Source organism: Planococcus citri, chromosome 1 (assembly GCF_950023065.1).
Source record: "Planococcus citri chromosome 1, ihPlaCitr1.1, whole genome shotgun sequence".
In the NCBI taxonomy this organism is placed as follows: domain Eukaryota; kingdom Metazoa; phylum Arthropoda; class Insecta; order Hemiptera; family Pseudococcidae; genus Planococcus; species Planococcus citri.
The window spans coordinates 572,410-594,539 of record NC_088677.1 but is presented as its reverse complement, the minus strand read 5'-3'; the positions used below and the strand labels follow the sequence as shown (position 1 = coordinate 594,539).

Sequence of the window (22,130 nt, the reverse complement as noted above, 5' to 3'; positions counted from 1 at the left end):
TTCTCACCTTCCGACATTCGCACTCGCGATTAGAAATTAAGCTTTCGAGCTTAAGAGTATGAAATAAATCGCACTTTACACAAAAGTATGATCGTGACTTGAATCGCACGTCTCACTACCGAGCGCACTTTGGATTCCGAAATCCTTTCGCACAAAGTCGCGAAAAATGTTTGGATTTTTCGATAAATCACAGTAAAAAGCAGTTCGCGAAATAATTCGCACAATTACACGTCAAAAGAGACACGTTTTATGAAAACTTTCAGTTTAAAAAGGCAGAAATTTGCAAAAGTATACGAGCATGCACATACCCGAACGGAGAACAGAACAATAATATTCGTAAAGTACGGCGTGTCGCTCGATGCAGCCGGTTGTATCGGCTTATCTGAGTCCCCCACCTACCTACTTCTTCTACGTTCGTAGCGTTCGGTTGGCGAAAACGGCGCCGGTCGGGCGGCTGGTTGCGGACCGATCGTGTAAGTGATGTGTTTGTAGTGGTAACTACGATAAGTTCTAGGAATTTCTGCTGTCCAATTGCAAACGTGTCGAGCTATGCTCGATTTCGATTTATTTTACGTCATATTTCAGTTGCTAATTAATATTTCAAAATTCTGTTTCGATAGAAATGTTCCTAATGAGTCTGTGCATCTTTTAGTATAAGAATATTTTTCCTTTGTTATGTAATTTTAATAAAAACTTGTTGTTTTATGTGAAAAAATCTAGTTATGTAATCGGCTGATACAATCAGCTCGATCGAATCGGTTTGTGTTGGCTATGTTGCCAAATGTCGCTTTCATCGTGTTCGATGAATTCTCCGAAGTAAACTTGTCTACTTCTGTTTATTCGTTGGTTTTGGAAAAATTTTGACTTCGAATCAAAAAGTGATGCCTGTCGCAATTTTAAAAATTCAATTTTGGTTCGAAATGTGTTTCAAAATTTTGGAAGAGTCAGTTTTAGGTATTCGCTACGCGAAAATAGTTTTGAGTATTTGAATTTAATTATTCAGTCACGTAGGTATTACTTACCTATTTTGTACCTAATACTTACGTATCGAACTTGTAGTCTTGATGCGAATTTCTCAAATTCGGTTTTCTTCTTGTTGACATAAATTTATTTACCTGTTTTTGGTTTGTTATTATTTTTAAGTTTTACCTAAATAAAAGTCTAGTCATTTTAACGTCGTGGAGAATTTTTATTCGAATATTTTACAATCTTAATTCTAGTCTTACTATTCTAGTCAATCTTAATTGTAAATTAAGCCTTTTGGCTGAAAATCTTCGAAAGTAGCGACTGTGTCGCAATATGTTAAGTCTTCGACTCAAAGTTGAAGATTTTTTCTTCGTAGGTAAATTTAAATTTTATTTAAGGTCGTCGAATTCCAAACGAGCGGAAAATTTCACGAAATGTGGATACCGGGATGTTGGGTCGTGTACGGATTTGTCCATTGATTTTCACCGTCGTACGAATTTCATCTCCTCTTCGGGCAATTCGAGTTACCGTAATTACGTACCCATCGCTGCTTGAGATTTCTGGCTCGTCGAAGATCAGGAGGCTGCGCATCCAATTCAAAAAGATCGAAATTCGGATTTGTCTGTAGGCGTCTCCGATGTCGCTCATGAAATCAATGCTGATGGTCGCTTCTTGACGTCTTTGACGAACTTCGAGGATAAAGCTGTGAATAGCCATTGTTAAATACGTTACGTTTAGCACTCGCGGCTATAGGTAATCGGTTTCGACTTTATCGCGAAAATACACTCAGTGATTTTGCTTAGATGCAAAATTGAACGTGATACTGTCTCGAAAATCGATTATCTGCGATCGGTTTGTCTTTTATCACTCCGTATTACGTATATGCACGCACGTCGTTGGAAATAACTTCACTTTGTCTATTCGAAATTTTACGTCTTCGATATTTCGCAAAAAACCACAGTCAAGATCGAAATGCTTTCCATTTGTCTAAATTTTACTTGAGGTTATTTTTCCCTTTTTCCCACGAAGGGAATTTACCTAATTTTGAGGGAAAAATTAACTTCGCGAATTTTCATCCGAATTGAAAAATTCCAACGGCGTTGGATGTGTGCTATATTCAGGAGTAAATGAAAATTGTCTAGAAAATTTTTTATGCATATTTTTGTTAGGTAGGTATGTTACCTATTTAGTCGAAATTGCGCGATTTTTCCTAAACTTTTTACGTAGCGTCATTAAGCTTTTTCTTAGCTTTTTCCAATGTAATTCGTTTTTCTCGTCTTTCCGCCATGTCTTGGCGTAATTTTTCGTGATTTTCTTTTTTCTTTAGTTTTTCAAGTTGTACTTGATCTCTTAGGTATTTTTTTACTGAAGCGTCACCTACGATCTTGCTTACGCATATGTTTAATTTTGGTCTCATCTTTTTTGATAAGTTTGAGTAATTTTCAATGAATTTTTGTTTGATTTTGTGTTTTTCAGCTTCATTAGCCTTATCGTAGACCTCTGTGGGTTCAAAGTCGAGATCTCTTTTGATCATGTTTTCTATTTCCTGTTGTGAAGGACGTTTTAGGATTGAAATTTTCTTCATAGGTAAATTTTTGCTGTGTTTCTCGGTCTTGTCTTTTGAGTCTGATTCAGAGCTACTGTCTGACGATGCGTCGTATACTTTTTCTTGTTCAGTTTTTAACTGGTCTACGTCATCGTCGTCTGTTATCGATATTATGATCGATTGACCGTCGTCGCTGCTATTGTCAAGCTCAGATTCGTCAGATGACATTTCAGTTTTATCCTTGATTAGCTCACAAGGATCTGGTGCAAAATAGTTGATGTATTCTCCATCAGTGTAGTCAATTACGTCGATAGCGTCTACGTCTATGACGTTTAGTGTTTTCTTAAGTTTTTTAGGCTTTGTAGGGCCCATTCTTTGCCTGTAAGCGGCCATGCGTTCTGATCGACGTAATTTGATTCCACTTTTAGATGGTTGGGGGTTTTGTGTCCCCGGATTTTGAGTAGTTGTGGGTAATTTTATTTCCTTTTTGGTAGGGTTTTTTACCTCTTTGTTTTTTAATTCGTCGTCAGTCTTAGGTGGCTGCTTCGTGAAATTCGCTGCAAGTTTTACTCGCTTTTTCTTTTTTATTTCAGCTTTTTTAGCTTCATTGTCTGATTTTTCTTGTTTACGCTTTTTGTATAATTTTTTGCGTAGCTTTCGAGCTTTTTGTGCCCCAGTTGATTCGTCTGTCGAATTTTTGTCCTGAGTACTTTCTTTTTCCTCATTTTGTGTTTGTTTGGGCTGAAGCTGCGTTTCTAATTTCTTTTTATTACGTAATTGAAGTCTTTGCTCTCTAGCAACGTCAATAAGTTTTTTTATGACCATTTTTGATCCTTCGTGGAAAATTTTCTTTTCCGCATCAGTTGCTAATGGTATACCTTGAATTCTTTCAAGCATGTCCTTGTAGGGGTAGAATTTTACTACAGTTATATGGATGGTTACATATAAAGGTCTAGTCTAGGTTGACATGCCCAGTACCCTCAGGGAGGTATCCATGGGGTCAATCTAGAAAATAATCCTATCTACACTTGGTCAGTCCCCAGCAGGTGTCAATTGGGGGGCTGCCCCTAAATATTATCATACAAATGTGCTCTAAGGCTCGAATCAATAGTTTAAGGCTATACCCTTGCCCTATGTGCTTCTCCCCCCGAGGGACTTTGTACAAGTAATATTATCATCGGATATTTATAAGTATATGAGGCATCAAACACTTACGTGAATAAGAAAGTCAAATTAACTTCAAACACTCTGTATTGTCACGAAACGTTATTACAATGGTTTATTGTGGAGTTTTTTGTGCAATTACTTTGTGTGGTATCTTGACAGTTAATTTACAATGTTTTTACTTTAAACAAGGAAAAGGAATGAGTACCTAAGTACACCTCGAGAATAGGTTGTTTTGATCTTCCGGAAGTAACCTCTTCCTGACTTCAGTGCAAATAATAGATAGTATACCAAGTCAGCTAGTATACACACTATCCCATCATCTTATGAGACTCGGAATAAAGAGTACCACTGACCCACTGTGGCCCCTGAGCTCCATATACCTGGCTAGTTTTATGTCACCAAATTAATAGAATTAATAAATAGAATCAATATGATGAAATAATATTGATGGACAATCCAGGCCCAGTCCTGCCAGTTCAACCAAGGTAGTCCAAGGGAGAACCAGGCAGGACGGCAGTAATATGAAGACTGATTTGTGAGAGTGAAAACTAGCAGAGCTCAGGGTAGAAATATATAAAATCTGGTGGGGATAAAGTGGGGGAATGGTGCGCGCGTTCCTTCTCTATTATTGGTTAATAATTACGTCATGATAAGGGCTAATCCACCCCTAGCCCAGTTGACCAAGTGCTAGCGGATTGCTAGCATTTTACTCACGTTTTGGGAAAGTGCTAGCATTTTTCTAGCTTTTTGTAGCTAGCATTAAATCTTTCGCAAAAAGCTAGCAATTTGCTAGCACTTTTTTTCTGGCAAATTATGTTCTAGCAATTCTTTAGCAATTCTCTCGCTTTTTTCAGCTAGCATTTGTATCACACTAATTGTGCTTGCTTAATGCTAGCGTTTTACTAACGGATAATTGCTTGCTTTTCTACACTAGCAATATGCTTGCATTTATCTGCTTACATTTATCTAGCAATCTAATCCTAGTAAAATGCGAGCAGATCTCTAGTCTCTCTCGTCTAGCTTTTACTTTGCAATCTAGCAATAGAAAAACGCTAGCTGATTGCCCTCACTTTTCAGCTAGCTTTCTGTATGGAATTAGATTCTAGCAAAATGCGAGCAAGTATATGTGGCATTTTTTTTCTAGCATGTTTTTCACTGGCATTTCCTTCATAGCCTACTCATGCAAGTACAGAAAAACTTCAGTGAATCTCTTTCACCCATTTTTCAGAAAAATACTTCCATATCTTCATTTTTAAAATGGAATTTTTAAATATTTTCAACAGATACCTAAATACGTAATTTTTCGTTTCTCAATGATTTGTTAATGATTTGTTTATTTACATTTTTAAAAAAATTTCAAATTTGTTAATGCTTTTCATTTTAACAGGTAGGTATTTTTCCTTTCCATTTTGGCTACTTTTCAACTTTGAACAATAATTTTGAAGAATATTCCATTATTGAAAAATCATTCTCGTAATTATTTCATTTTTTATAATGTATAATTTGTTCATTAAAAATGTTGTTCAAATGTTTTTGAAATTTCTTATTTTTAGTTTGTTTGATATTTAATTTTTAAATTTTAAATTTTGGCAATTTTTTAATTTAAAAAAAAAAAACTTTATTTTTCAATAAAGAGACTTCTAACCCAAGCGCTAGCTTAATGCTAGCGAATTGCTAGCGTTGTTCTCTCTCATGGTATACTTTGCTACTCTTAGATAAAGTATGTAGTCAATCTGAATATAAGCTCAAGGTAGTATTTTGTATGATAGTAAGAAGAGTGCTACCACTCTACTTACTCTGGCACACCTCACTAGCGCTATGCTAGCGGTGAGCTAGCATAGGAGGCCAGTTGCCTATTTTTGGATATTGGAGAACTACCTTGACCTGATTGAAAACACCTCCTAGTATTTTTAAAAGTTAATTAGTAAAAATAATTTTCCTGATCATCAAACTTTTCCTGCGCTAGCAAAATGCTAGCCTCATGCTAGCAAATTTTACGCTAGCACGAATGGTGCCGGAATTTGAGACACTTTTTTTAAAAATGCTAGCAAATCAGTCGCGATTTAGTCGCATTTACGTAGTAGAATTGCAAGCAAAGTGCTAACAAAATGCTAGATTTTCGCTAGCTTTATGCTAGCTATACCCTAGCTGTTTGTGCTCAATTCTGCTACGCTAATGCGACCTAATCACTACTGATTTGCTAGCATTTTTAAAAAAAGTGTCTCAAATTCCGGCACCATTCGTGCTAGCGTAAAATTTGCTAGCATTTGGTCAACTGGGAGAGATAAGGAATCGCGGCCCGGATATTCGCATCAGGTTGTGTAATTATGTAATATTTTTCTCCCAGTAAGGAGGTATGAATATATTTCTCCCTCTACAAATGCCCCGATTTAGGTAACAAATGAGCGGAGTAGAATATGCTACGTAAATCCCCAGTAGTTGGGAGAAAGAAATAAATAAATATTGCGAATATCCACACGACCATTGCCCCGATTTTTGTAGTGTATTATATAAGCGGAGTTGTGCACTAGAAGTCAGCTGCAGTCAAATGAATGAAGTCGGAGGACAAACGAAAAGAAAAGAAAATACCTTCTGGAAAAGAGAAAGAAAAATACATGGAGAAAAGTAAAAACGTAAAAAAAAAAAAAAATTACAAAATGGTGCCAAGATACGCAAAAAAGAAAAAACTACAACTTAATAGTAAGTTCAAAAAACACAAAGCGTAAATATAAATATAAAAAGATACAACTTAAAAAAAAAAAATTTCGTAAAAATTACAGATAAAAAGCAAAAAACAACATATCATAGCTGTCGAAAAGAAAAAATGCAAGAAAAAACTGTAAATCTACAACAATCTTATGAAATAAGAGTACGGAAATATTCAATTCATTTCCTAATATAAGGTTAACTAAGTATAAGATAAATATAATTAAATGGAATTAACATAAAAATCTTCTTTTTCTTTTTTTTTTTTTTTTTTAGTAATCAAGAAGAACCATTACTGGCTGAGTATACCATTATCTGCACGAACAGCATCGTAATCCAAGTTGGAAAAAGTGTTCGATCGAAGAATCATCAATGAAGGTAGGTCTGATTTATCTACAGTATAATAATCAAATCTTCGTAAATGCCTACTCAACGCTACTATAACGTGAGGCAAGCTCCAGTAAATAGAGTGAGCGAGAGGATTTAATCGAACTAATATGATGTGTTCAGCTTGCTTACCCTGGTACTCGTGTACGGTGTTAACGGGGTAGCCTCCTTTTACGAGAGTAAATTTTTCATTTTGTGTAAATGTCAGATAATGAGCCGATGTAAATAATGGCAGCTTCTTGATATTTTCGTAAGTAAATAATGTTAATTCATTGCGTATATTCGATGTCGATGTCATTCCTTGAGTATAAAATTCCGTAAGTAATGCTGCAGTACTTAATGTACATCTGTAGGAGATTGATAGGTATTCAATTTCCGTCACGAGATGAGTAGGAATCTGGTTATATCTAATGATAGGTATAGGCGATCGATTAATGTATTGTATTTGCTGCATATCGCCAATCATAATAACTTCATTGGCTTGAGATCTTAAAATGGCAAATACAATTTCACCAAAATGAAGCATGAAAGCTTCATCAATCAGTATACGATGGTATTTATTTACATTTTTACTCATTAGATATGAGTCGATGGTTCGATAATTACGTCGCAAAAAATGATCTTCTAATATATTAGGGTATTTAATACTTAGTCTCCTTCGAAAATCCTCAGCTCCTTCTTTAGTAGGGAATAGTACCAGGTCAGAATTATCAATGCGAACGTGATTTAAGATGTAGGAAGTTTTACCGCAACCTGGGACCCCTTGTACAATATAAAATGTAGGAATAGCCAAATAATTTAAGTCTGCGTTTTTACATATAAAAAATAAATCGTAGTCGCTCAAGACACGAGTGTCTTTGGTAGTGATTAATTTGTTGGAATCAATCTGAGCAGAGTGACTACATAAATCAGCTAGACGTAATAAATTAAACCCATCACAAGCATATTTATAACTTCGAAGTTGAGGGTTGTTAATAAATTGTTGGCTGGAAACATCGAAAATACCTACATCGTGTTTTAATGAAGGGAGGCTGTTCGAATGGTTAGAATCAGTTTCTGCGGTGTAATAAAAATGTAAATTCCTCGCATCTGAGAGAGCTTTCATCGAAGTAAAATACCATATCATGAGCTGTTCCTCTGCAGCATTCTGTAGAACTGATAAAATCATGTATCTAGGGTCATATACGTCCATCAGGAATGCAAAGAAAACCAAAATTTTTACGCAAATAAATCAACGCAGTATTAGAATGTAAAAATAATAATATAATACTGGTATGTCATGTAAATGGGTTGAATATAAAATAATAAATAATAAGTTTACTGACTAGAAATCAAAAAATAAAACACTCGTGAAAAATTGAAGTAGAAATAATAACAATATCTTCAATAAAAAATTAAAAAGTGAAAATAATGAACTAGTCTTCTAATTGGTCGATCCAAAGTGACGTAATTAGCATATCATAACATAACTGATAATACGTTATCAAACATTGAAAATTAATACATTTTGTTTTATGTTACAGGTAGATCGAATAAAAGAAGATAATTGCGTAAATGACGGATCAAAATATAATGACAACCAATTACGGGAAGTATATCGTTACATAAAATTACATATAATAAGAATATGATACTTTGTTAACGACGTCTTCTTTTTTCAGGAATGTTTTCTACCGGTGTCAGCGGACGAATCAAATGCGGCTTCATCAATCTGCGGTCTCCAAGATATGGAATCAATCCTAAAAGGATCTCGAGATGCATCGATTGAGATAACGTTGGTATTCCGCCATTGTCTTCGGCTGGTTCTTCTCTGTCGATGATTGTTTCGATTTCAAAGACGTATTTTACGCGACCAGATTCGCTGAGCTGAACCGCTTCGTATCGTAACCAGGAACGGAATGCCTTGCATAGATTTTCAGTAAGTTCGGTGCTTATCGGTGGCAATATGATAATCTGCGCTACATGAGTCTTGAGTATGAATTGCAAAAGATCATGTGCAGCCTTTTTAATGTCTTTTAATGGCTGATTAGCAGCAATCTCGTATTGTCCAAATGTAATCATAATACATTTAGGAAGCACGACGACGAACTTACGTAAATGTCTAATTAAATCTTCGATTGGTCTGCTTTCTTTCAGGAATAGGTTCTTCGTAAGTTGAATACTGAGTGTCGGGACGTTGCTGATAGCGTGCTTAACGATACCATAACAAATGCCATCTCCGATGATCCAGTTTCCTTGGAAGTAATACGTTGGTTCGCGAATTCCATCAGACCGTTTCAATCGTCCCATCGCGACATAGTAATAGAATTGGTAGTCGCTACAATAGCGAGCAGCGTCACTGGGTAGCTGTCGATTAATATAGAATGGTAACCCAGCTACCAGCGAATGAAATACAGCCGTCGTGACAATACTATCGCTATTCATACGTAATTTAACGAATGTACCAATTTCAGGTAAATGGTGATAATTAATAGTAGGTTCATTACGCATAACGATACGATTTACCTTCAGACGTGGATTCTCACGTAATCTTCTGATTACAGGTGGCGAAGCTAACGGAGACGACGTACGCATAGTCGCTGGAATCAACGGTGATGAGATGCGACCAAGAGATGGTATCAGCGGCGATGTTCGAGTCGAAGAAGCTGGCTGGAAAATATCATCGAAGTCAGCATCGGAGTCGTCAGATGATAACGAAGAAATCGAGTACTGGTCACATGGATTTATCGTCGGTATGTCAGTGATATCTCTGGAACAAGACGCAACTGGTTCTACTGGAGCGGTAGCTACACTGGAACTCGAAGCAGCAGGTCTAACCGGAGTAGCGACTGGTCTCGGGGTCGGAGCGACGGTCATTGAAGCTTTCGACATCGAAGGAGCTGGAGAATTGCTGCGCAACGACACGGTATCGACTGTCTTTTCATCTTTGGCTGGATCCACTGTCAAATCAATCTCAGTCTTAATTCTAGGAACTAATGATTTGTTATCTAATAACGACTGTAGTTCTGCAATCATGTTGTCTCTTTGTTTTAAGAGTAAATTAAGGTCCCTGTTTGCTTGTATAGAATTACGTAAATCTCTGTTTAATCTAGCAGTTTGAACGAATGATTCATTATTCTGAAGATTAAGCTGTACTAATTGGTTACGCGTAGCGTTGTTAATAAATAATTTAATACTGTCAGAGACAGGCGATCGTTTAATACCAATTTCGCGTACTGTAGAGAGATTAATAAACGCAATGCACTTTTTGTAAGGGCACTTAATTTTTCGTTCTTTTAGATCTTTAGTAGCGATCATTAAGCATTTTAAATGCAAAACATGATTACAGTCTTTACCAGTCACTATCATCGAAGTAATGGAGTTACCTTGCGGTGGCTCAGCCAAAGTATGATCGCAGACAGGACACACAGCAATAATTATATCGTCGATTAATGGAGTCTCCATAGCTGGAACAATGATGACTGGAACCACTAATGATATAAACCGAATCAAAGTAAAGCAGAAAAACCGAAGTATACTATACGCAAATACTAATGCCAAAATGAATTACAACGAATAAATAGGCACAAGAAAAAGAACAAGTTGACAGACACCTGTTGAAAATACTAATGAAGGAAGCGTAGTCTCTACCTATCGAAGTAGCATCAGAATGCAAAAGCTAGAATATGGTAGGGGAATTTTATCTCATTTCCTTATTAGATTAGCTGTCTGCAAAAGCCTATTTGAAATAATAGCCGCTGTCTGGTAATTTCTATTTTAGGGTACTTTATCAATACACAGACAGGTAGGTGGAAATATGGCTTGCAAGGTATGTACGAGTTATCGTACATCTCAGACAGGTAAGATGTCTAACGTAGATAAGTATCCAAAAAATAAATAATTATCAAGTACCTATGCAATTCTGGCATTTTGGAAATACCCATCGATGTAGTTTCAAATTGAATTCTGCATTATGATAATACAGAGGGGAGGGCATTCGAATACCTATCGATCTAAAAGATATTTGCGTAAGTATCTTCTCGAATTGAACATTATATTTTATTATGGAAGTATTCGGAAATACCCAAAATCAATAATATTCAATGTTACGATAATAAATTAATAGAGGAAATACCTAAAATCATTCAAACAAGAGCAAAACGTCTCTCTCTCTAATTTCAAGTATAACCCTTTCGTTAGTAATGATGTGAGTATATTTTTATTCTTTTTTGGCTCTAATTATTTTCTCAAATTATCGATCTTTTCAGTTTAATTAATACTCGCATTCCCAGGTAGCTATTCATAAAATTCATTCATTTTCAATGGTACGATTGCAAATATGATAATTAAAATAAAGAATAATATTGAATACTTCTTCAAACCAAAATTTATTCTATTCGCATTAAATCATGCGAGAACGCAAAGAACAAACAATAAAAATAACGAATAACATGATTGCGTAAATAACTACTGGGATATAATAATTAAGGGATACGTAGATGGTAAAAATAATAATCGGCTAATTCTAAGCGTAAATCAACAATTAGCTTTTTAACGTAAATGTACATCTCATAGAGAAAACACGTACCCTTTTTTCCTTAGTAAATAATCGAGTATATTATAATGAGAAAACATTAGAAAACTAATAAACAATAAGAACAATTAAAGTAATAAACATAAAAATACTGGCAAAAACGCCAAAAAACAAATAAACAATGATTATAACACTCACAAAATAAATCACAATATTAGTTTTCATTGGGGAAATCGTAATGAAAAAGTGGGTAACAAGCCACGAAGGGTGGACCTTGTTGAAATCGAATTTCAGCGAGGCTCGTAATGAAAATAATATCGAATAGTTTTTCGGCCTAATTATACCGATTTCCCCTTCAAAAAACAATTAAACTAATAATACAAAAAGTATAAGCATAAACATGCTTGAACAAATAACTCACTTTGAGCGAAAAACGAGTAAACTAATCTATGTACAGGTGAAACTTACGTAAATGTCGGTTTAATCGTCGTCGGGGTCGAGCAGGTGGATTAATGCCATCATCACGTCGTAATGGACGAAGGGATGGGCATAAATTATACCGGCCATGTCCTCATGATAAGGCTGGACGCGGTCCACAATCGGCTCAATAAAGTCTAAATATTGAACACGCTCTCGGTCCAATGCCGGTAGGACGCGTCTCATCCAATCACGGTACTCTGTTCGCACCTCAGCATCCGGACGTCGCGGCGCAATTATTAGCGGAAGTATCAATATTTGGCGAACGTTTTGACGCAACAGGAATTCGATTAGAGCCTGAGTATTTAATCGAGCGTTGAGCTCAGTTTCCATCGCAAGATCGTGTACGCCCATGCTGAGAAGGATGAAGGGAGGCACGTTCAGGACATGATTTTCAATATTATGAATGAGCCTTCTCGCCGACAGGAAACTTCCTGCAACCCTCGATCGATCCCAACGATTTTTCAACACTGCGTTACGGCGTAGAGGTTCTCTGGCGACACCGTGCGCCAGCCCATCGCCAATGACCCAGTATCCGTTAAAAAAGATACTGGTGATGGGCTGACGGTTGTCAGGTGACCAGGAGGTGAAGAGAGCGGAGTACATCTGATTCGACTGATGAATAAATTCATATCGAAGATTTCGATCAATTCGGCCGTGTGGTTCGTATCCGGCACGATGCAAATTCGCCATGATGTTAGTACGGCGGTTCGGAAATACACCTCTCTGCATCTGTTGGCCATCTTCGCCTCCATCGTATAGCCGGATTTCTCTCTCATCACGGATATCTTCGTTAGGCGCGTCTTCATCGTCCATCAGCTGAGCCGCACCTTGCGGTGGTTCAGCATTGCGGACTACATTGCGTTCAGCAGCCTGAGGTAGATATCGTGCTTCGGCCATAGCTCGTTCACGTAATACTGCGTTTACAAAATCATCGCGTTGATGGTAATAATCGGAACGCAAATCGCGTGGCGGTGGTCTTGGGTCCCTCGGGTGTTGACGGGGAATTAATCCAACGGCTACGGCGACCGGATTAGGGACTGGTGCCGGCGGTTGTCGATCTTCAGCTAATGGAGCTGGATTATCATTCTCGACCGCTACTGGTGCATCGTTAGCAGCATCTTCGTCATGTTCGGCGACTGGTAAATGTACATTATTGTCGGCAGGTTCGGAATCGTTAGCGGCGACTGGTGCTACGGCATCGTTGTCAGCGACGACTGAAGCGTTATCAGCAATGACTGGAGCGTGATCGACGGCAGCTTCGTTGATTACAGACGGGGCTGGTATCTCCGGTGGTTGTAATTCAATTTCAGGAGCATCAGCTTCGACCACACCTGGTGGTGGGATATCGCCTTGTTCGCCTAAAATATGAAAACAAATTTGCTCTTGGTAAATTCTAATATTGGGTGGAAATAATGAATGTTTACGTGTCGAGACATAGCAAATTCCACCGTATGTTAAATTTTTACGAAATTTATAATAAAACGAATGATTTAATGAGTCTAACGTAAATAACGTACCTCCGTCGGACTCTTCGGTATCGATACGTTCGATTTCAAAACCTTCCTCGTTGACAAGTATTACGTCATCAACGATTCTTTCGGCGGCTACAGGATTATTTACGGGAATGTCTGCTTCAATTAAACGCTCTACCTCGTCCATCATTTCGTTAGCCTCGTTGATCGCAGCTTGTCGCTGGAGATTTATCGGTGGATTATTTTCGGCAGCCATGGCGGCCTGAATGGCATGCATTTCATCGACTGGATTCGGATCTAAATTGTTAGCGTGAATTAATTTACAGAATTCACAGGGTAAATCAATAGATGAACTAATACTACCTCGATTATTTAGTCGGCTGCGTAAGTCTTCAACTTCGCGCAGGAGAGTCGTGTTGCGTTCACGTAAAATCCCGTTGTTAACTTGGGATTGTGTTACCGAAGCTTCGAGCGTAGAGATTTGTTGACGGTGGCGAGCGATCGTACAAACGTTGCGTGGGACCTCATATCGAAAATTCAACGAATGGTAGCGTTGCCTCACGACGTTTGCTCCACAGTTTCTGTTTTGACATCGTGCCTGCATAACGACTCTATTTCCCTGAGGAGTCCTACGCTCAGTCATATCTCGGACGCACATTCGGTGGTAACAATGAGAGCATGTCTCATTCCTAACCACCTCCTGATGCTCCTCGAACACTTCACCGCACCATTGACAAGATGGTGCACGGTAGGGATGCATACTGGAAATAACACCAAAATCAGCGTCGTTTAGGTCAACGTTATCGAAATAATAGGACAAATCTTCGAAATCAGAACGTTGATCGATAGGTTCGTCAATTAATCGAACATCAACATCATTTATATAATAAGAATGCGATGGTATGCCAGGTAATTCGTAAGAATGGTCATCATTGTTTCGATCAGAATTTCCACTTCGATTGATGGAATGGTTTGGATTTTCGAGCATGCGTATATTATATGAATACTGGGATCCATCCCATCGTACATATCGGTATATGTCCATTACTATTTTTACGGAAATACCGAATAAATGGTTTGTAAACTAATGATAAAATTAATTCTAGAATTAGATCTACCTTTCGTGAATTCCAAGGAGTAGATTGAGATGACAAAATTAACGTTCCAGTACACGTCTCCGTATAATTACAAAATATCTCCAAAGAACTGGAAGCACCGCCAATCCGACCGAGAAGGTGGATCTGTAGGTAAAGACAAATGTAAATATTCTGATATGCAAACGAATAATAATCAAAATAGTAATGGTTTCACCTTTGAATTCTCCAACCGAGAGTAACGTAAATCACCGAAATGATGGCAGGACGACGATTAACACCGCAAATAGAATACTTCTTCGGTAACGAAAATAATAATAGAAAATCTTCTTCCAACAATCAATCTGTACAAAACACAGTGATTAATGGTATGATTCGGCGAAATTTACGTAAGTAATTAATCAAACAATCAGCACGTGTGTATCTAAATCAATCAGAATGAATATTTTATAAGAATTCTGGTGGAAAATGCTTCGATTTTTCTCCTCCGTTTTTTTTTTTTATTTTATTATTCCTGAATGAATCAGTTAAAGTAATTATTACGTACCAAATGCGATATTTTAATTAGGTCTTTCCTAAAAATATACCTTCATCAAGCGTGTATGGTAAGCATATGAAGTAGATGTTTTTACAGGTACGATGTACGAATAACACACGTGCTGTACAACTAGTAGGTCTAATACGATGGTAATTAAACGAATAATAATACGAAAATAATGAATTACTTACGTTGAATTAACTCCAAATAAATATCGTCGAATAACAAATCCATGCAAAGATGGCGTCGCACCACACACTGTTTGGGGTAAAAAATATTCAAATTAATAAAAATATACCTTTGCGAACTAATTATAACGCAGTTGAGAACAAATAAACTTTACCTTTAACGTAAAATAACAAATTATAATAAAAAATCGCAAAAACACATAGAAAAATTCACAACTATACCGAGATGGCTAGAAAGTAACATCACCTGAACAAAGACAGAATACTAATGGCGCTGAATGTCGCAATAAGCTGAGCATCGGCTCGGCGACCGGTTCCAAGAAAAAGATAAGGAATGATCCTTTGTGTTCTAGGAACGTTACCGAAAACACCACCTCCTCTCTTTCTCTTCTGCCTATCGATGTTATCGCATTTGCGTCAACTATTTGCGAGCAGATTTTTTCACATTGACAAAATTAAACTGCCTTCGGTCAAGCAGGTGTAGTCGCAAAACAAATAGGTATACCAAATAAAATGCCTTCTCTTATTCAAATAAACGAATATGATATGTACAAAATATGTAATTAGTACGCCATTCGAAATGGAAATTAATAGATTTACGATATGTACAAAGTATCGCAGCATTTAGCAGACATTTACGTAAATATCAGTTGAATTTAGACATTCAATCTCCAATACGGTTCCCAATTTTGAGTAAATTTAATGATTCGAAATGCCAGTTCAGCATGAATGTTAGGGTTGCAATAATAATTGCCAACACCATCCTTATAGAATGGATCAGCTCTATCAATAACTTCTTCACAATTCCACGCAAAATCAATAATTTCTGAATCCATTTTAGGGAGAGTATTTTGGAGGAATTTTCGATATTTATTACGTAATGTCTGATCAGGTAACAAAGGGGAACGAATATTAGGCAAAATCAAAATTTCCTCTGCGCCATGATTCAATAAATGAGCAAACAGCTCCGTCGTATTGCTGCAAGCTTTGTTGAAAGTTTCTTTCAGCATATCGTGGCTTCCCATGGAAATAATGATTCTAGGGGGTATTTTGATTTTATGACGACGAATATTGAATAATAGCCTTTTAGCAGAAATATTTGTACCTGAAACTCGTGAGTTATCCCACAAATTTCTGACTCTGGGTTCATCTTTTAGGACCTCTCGTACAATACTATGTGCTATTCCGTCCCCTATGACCCACCAGCCATTGATGAATGCATGACAGATATGGAGACCATCGTGCCTAGATAGTGAAATGTATCTGCTCACGTAGAAATGCTGTTGAGCGAACATAAAATGGTCTTGCAAGTCCATAGGCATGGTAGGGCCCCATCGGCATCTAGCCTCTATCAATTTGTCTTCGAGAGAGTCGTAAGTAATGGGCATAAATACGTTTTGATAGCTACCATTAAATCTGCGTACCCTGTATACGTTTTCGCCAAGGTTAATGAACCTCGGGGGTGACTGGCGACTAATTACTGACATAATTGGGAAAATTAATCAATTCGAAATAATATTTTATTTACAGGTATCGAATCAATTTTATTATAAATAGGTAGTAACGCTGTCTAGTATATAAACTAGAAAATATACGATATAATCTGATAATAATAAATTGGAAACGCTCCAGCTAAATACTGTGCGTCATATTTTGAAAATATCCAGTAGTCAAATCAATGAACAAATATTCAGTATATTTATTTAATGAGAGAGCAGCGGCGATATGAGCAGCAAGAAGGTATGCAATATAATGAATACAAGAAAGAAAAAAAAAAAAAATATTTGCGGAAATATCGGTTAAATTTGTAGGTACTCAACAGGTGAACTTTAAAGTGGTGGGAGGTATCTCCGACCAATCAGGAAGCGCGGTGGTAAAATGAACGAATTTCATTCGTTGATCGTGATTCAGCAAGTTCAAAATTATTGAATTTACGTTCTTATAGTGCTTTCGTGTCGGCGCAGGTGCGTCTTCGGGTGAATCCGTACCTTCATCGTAATTCAAATCAATTCTGCGCTTGCGCAGGTTATAACGAGTATTAGCTTCTTTTTGAATATTTTCCCTCTCACCCTTTTCAGGTACTACCTTGGTCAAAATTGAATCAAATTGTTCCTGATCTGATTCGTTGGGTTTCCTTCGATATTTCTTACGAATTTTATTAAATTCTGACAGCTTTTCATCTTCTTTCATGTCTTCAAACTTACGATACGGCTTCTTAGGAGCTTCTAGGTCTTTAATGAATTTTTCCAATAGGTCTCTATGCTCGGCGAAATGATAAATTCTCTTGCGTAATGAGCGCTTGTCTAACAAGCTGCGTAACTTTGGTTCTTTTCGCAAAATTCGAAGATGGTATAAATTTAAATAGGTAGTAATTTGCCGAACGTTAATCAGACGTCGATCTGATTTGTCAGCAATTTTCTGAACCTCATAACAATTTTTACCGGCATGAGAAATTATAACAAATGGCCCGTATCTCTTTGGATACAACTTTGCTGATGCACCTTTATCAGCAGACGATAATCTATGATTAGTAATCAATACGAGTTCGCCGGGCTGGAAAATTCTGGGATCGCCAAATCGTTTGTTGTGTTTTTGCTCTCTCGACTGATTATGTAGCGCACGGCGTTCTTTAATTAATCTTATGAGCGCTTGATGATTAGACATTCGGTTAATTCGACTAATATCAAAATCGCTGGTATAAACAGCTTTACGAGCTAGTTTATCAGCTGTAAAATTTCCAAAATCGGTTCCACGAGCGTATACGTGACTTAATTCGAAGCCCTCAAATTGTGTTTTTAATCGCATAATGTCCTTGAAAATATCCTGATGGTGGACTGGCTTGTTAGCCGAGTTCTTCCAGTCATTCTCCGACCATTTTCCAAAAGTATCATTGATAGCTGAGGTCAAATAGCGAGAATCAGAGATTACTCTCAACTTACGTACATCGTTCTTCAACATTATTTCCATAGCGGTAAGTAGAGCTACGGCTTCGGCTAAATTATTAGTTAACGTGTAATTTTTATTCTCAATACGTTCTGATATGTTTCTTAATCCATTAGGATGAAAACAAATTCCAATCCCTGCGATGGCGTCCTCAGATCCATTATTGGCGCAAGCACCATCAATGGATACCCATACGACGCCTTCAGAGGAAGTATAAACATCGTTCAGCATATCGAGCTTATCATCAATTAATTGAGAACGTATAATGGACGGTACATCAAGCTTTTGTTGAGCTTCTCTAAATAGACGCAATTGATACCTTGCATCAATTTCACATTTGTTAACAGGAATCTCAGTATCGAGCTCATCGATTCGCCAAACTTCGTTCGGAGGTACGTTTACATCGTTTGGAGTATTATTTATTTCCTCTTCGATTTCCTTGACGTATGTACTCCAGCCATGATGTGAGTAGGCTCCTTCAGCGTGAGTGTTTAATTTTACTCGTAATCGATTGCCAATATCACGCATAGAACGCTCAACCAAATTAGATTGAGGATTATGAGCTGTCGAGTGACCAATGGCAATCTTATGCTTCGTAAGTAACTGCTTCCATATAGCGTTAGTAAATTGAGTAGCATTGTCTGTGATAATCTTACGAATCTTGAATTTTTTAGCTTTGATTTCCTTAATTACAGCATCCATTGCCCCAGCAACAGTTTCTTGCACGATATCCTTCAATGGTGATAGCCAAATTTTTCCAGAAAGCACATCTTTCGAAACCAATAAGTAACGAGGCTGATCTGAGTAGTTTGAAATAGGACCAAGGATATCCACGGAAATAACATCAGCTAGTGAGTATGCTTGTGTATACGCAAATTCAAGTGGCTTTCTTTCCGAGTAATTTTTATTTGTTTTACAGTGTAAACACTCACCGGTGATAAAACGAATAAGATGTTTAGCGTTGGCGGAATAATAGAGCCTGCGAAAGATAGCTTCGAGTTTATTCGCACCTACGTGACCGTAAATCTCATGGAGATATAATATCAAATCCTTAAATAATACATCCGGAAGTACAGGTACTTTAGTCTTATCTCTGTACGTGTACATGAGTAATTCCTTAATATCGGTAGTATCAATTGAATAGCGTTTACTTAGATTTTCCTTGATTGTTTTAGCTGTCTCGCTCAAATCATCGTCTGGTGTTTTAAGACGTTGAACGATATTCATACATCTGGAATCATGCTTCTGTAGAATGTGTATACGAGCTAAATGTTCTAGTAATTGTGATTTAATTCGTCCTGGAAGATCGTAATTGCCATCAATGGAATTAATACAGTTCACGCTGTTAATGGTAAGTTCCGGCGCTTGCATGCCGAACCATTTTTTATGCCTTTTTCTTAAATCATAGATTAAGTCATAGCAATTGAATAACGTTATCCAGCCCGCGGCTTTTCTATGTATTTCCGCGAGCGTTTCAAATTTGCTAACGATAGAAAATAGGTCGCTACGAACGTGTATTGTCCTTCCGTGTAGCCACAGCTGTAGTTTTTTGATTGATTTAGCCAACGTATACATCTCTCGCTCAATGAGAGTGTATTTCTTTTGGTGTGGCTTAAAACTATGGCTGGAAAACATAATTATTTCGTCTTGATTTTCGTAATGCTGATATAGTACAGCATTCATTGCGTCAGTAGACGTGTACGTGTCTAAATATAAATCAATTTTATTTCGAGGTGGAGTCAATTCGAAATCCTTCGTATATTCAATGATCAACTTTTTTACAGCTTCATCTTGACGTGGTCCCCATTCAAAGGGAACGTTGTCACAAGTTAATTCATACAAAGGAGCAATTATTTGTTGATAATTAGGAACAAATCTTCGATATAAACCAGTCAAACCAATAAATTCGAGTATTTGTATTTTATCTTTGAGGATAAATTTTCCATTCTTCGTATGTTTAGCAATATAATCGTTAAATTTATCAATCTTAGCAGATTGCTTCGAAATTGCTCCATGACTCAAATTGAAACCAAGATGTTCGGTTTCACCCTTAAAGAATGTAGTCTTTTTAGCGTTAAGACGTAAATTATTAGTTCGTAATATCGTAAGTACTTCTACTAATAATCCTAACATCTTTTCAAATGTTGCAGATCGAAGAAGAATATCATCAACATATTTCGTAATTCCCTGTTTATCTGGTATGATGTTGTTTACCATATTAACGAATACTGCAGAAGATATTTTCAAGCCGTACGGAAGTCGTATAAATTGATATACGCGGCCATCAACTTGGAAAGCGCAAAACTTACGTGATATTTCAGCTAATACTATCTGCCAGAACCCCGACACGAAGTCAAGAGTACTGAACAATTTAGCTTCAGCATCTTCGGTAATGATTCTGTCAAGAAGCCCAGCTTCATTATAATTCACTTCTAATATGGGATTTAAATCCACAGGATTCAGACAGACACGTATCTCGCCACTCTTTTTGACATTCACCACGATGGGATTAATGTAAATCGAGTTAGATGGCTCAATAACGTTAGTAGCAAGCATCACCTGAAGTTCCTTACGTAAGTCATCCATTAATTTACGAGAGGGATTGTATTTTGCCCCTCGATAACGTATTTTATCGTAAGGAATATTGAAAATTAATTCTTCTTTCTTTCCAATATATTTTCCAGGAAATCGTGAAAATACATCTTTGAATTCACTCAACGTACGATACGCAAGTTCAGATTGTTGTAAAGTAATTCTTCCAGCAGCTACAGCGTCAGCTAAATCTGCCTTCAATCTGGTAACAAATATCTCCGGTCCATCGTCGATCACACCTTCAGGTAACTTATAGTAATTACTACGAGTACTGGTACGACCTAATATTCGATTCATTTCGGCTTTATAAGCTGGTTTCATCTCAGCTGAAGAAATATTTAATTTATTTTCATATTGCTCAGGTGTTAAGAAATCAACTACTTCTGTGTGAACTTTCGGCGAAGGACGACAGATAGCTTTACCTCGTGAAATTCTGGGCTCAATTCCAAGATGCCTCATTGATTGAGTACCGATAATAAATACCTGGTTACAACCTTTAAGTACATAAAAAGGAATTTTTAATGCATGTTTCCCAAAATATAATGTCGGAACGATAATATAATCAGCTGTTTCAGCTTCATTAGAATCAGCCAAAACACAGACGGCCGGTGCGTCGAGCTGAATGAATTCTAAATCATCTGGATGATTATCCATAATATACTTCGCTGTTTCCTCGGACATAATATTGGGAACTGCCCCAGAATCTAACTGAGCTGGATAGCAAGCATTACCCAAACGAAGTGGAATTACACAGGTAATTTGATCGCTTTTATCGTGTAGTAATTGTGACATTAATGTACGATTAATTTCAGATACTTTCATAGGTGGTTTCGAAAATATCGTAGGATCCTGCGTATCGTTTGAATCTTTGCTTACGGAAATACCATTCACCATTCTAATTGAATTAGCTGGGAAATGCTTAAACTTATCTTTATCTGGTAAATCATGAAATTCTTCGGTAACGTCTTCACTCTCTTCCTGATCGTGTATACCAGAATCGAGATTCGAGGTATCGGAAGTATTGAGAGAAGCGTCGAGTTGTTCACTCATCGATCTGTTTAAGGTACGTAACATATCCGTAGAAGCTTCGCAACTAGCAGCTGCCATGTTGTTAATTAATAATCGTAATGAATCCACAGTTACGTGACCAACGTTTCCTGTTTCGTCAGATACGTAGATAGTATCTTCTTCTTCTTCAGAAACATGTGGTTCATCGGTAGGAGATGTTCGTGAATCAATCTTTCTCTTAGTAGGATCGCAGATTTTCCTTAGAAAACCAAGTAATTCATCGCGAGCCTTAATACTAATTTTATAATCTTTAATACGATCGTCATAATAAAATAATTCCATGTTAGGAACTACCTGATCGTATTCATCGTGAGCAACGATCCATTGAGGTCCTACTGATGGATTTTTCATTAATCTGGCCAATAATTTCGCAGGTTCAGAAGCAAATCGAACGTTACGTGACACTTCTACGCTTTGGAATATATGAAGAAAATCATACCATCTTTTGATAGTCGTAGTATCGTACGAAC

At 37.1% G+C, this 22,130-nt stretch overlaps 2 protein-coding genes across 4 annotated transcripts in view; one reads left to right on the top strand and one right to left on the bottom strand.

The window, feature by feature from the left end:
• Nucleotides 1-22,130, top strand: part of LOC135843721 (uncharacterized) — a 61,657-nt gene that overhangs the window by 10,878 nt on the left and 28,649 nt on the right. The gene's annotated exons all lie outside the window — the stretch shown is intronic.
• Nucleotides 10,630-16,592, bottom strand: LOC135843694 (uncharacterized). Of its 2 annotated transcripts, XM_065361667.1 has the most exons (4): nt 14,549-16,592; nt 13,601-14,478; nt 13,283-13,534; nt 10,630-13,123 (listed from the first exon to the last, which is right to left on the bottom strand). In XM_065361667.1, exons 2-4 carry the CDS (start codon nt 14,280-14,282, stop codon nt 11,766-11,768), a joined length of 2,292 nt encoding a protein of 763 aa, XP_065217739.1. In that variant the 5' UTR covers nt 14,283-14,478; nt 14,549-16,592; the 3' UTR covers nt 10,630-11,765. The 2 variants fall into 2 exon arrangements, with proteins under 2 accessions (XP_065217739.1, XP_065217731.1); XM_065361659.1 differs by having other exon boundaries at nt 13,283-14,478.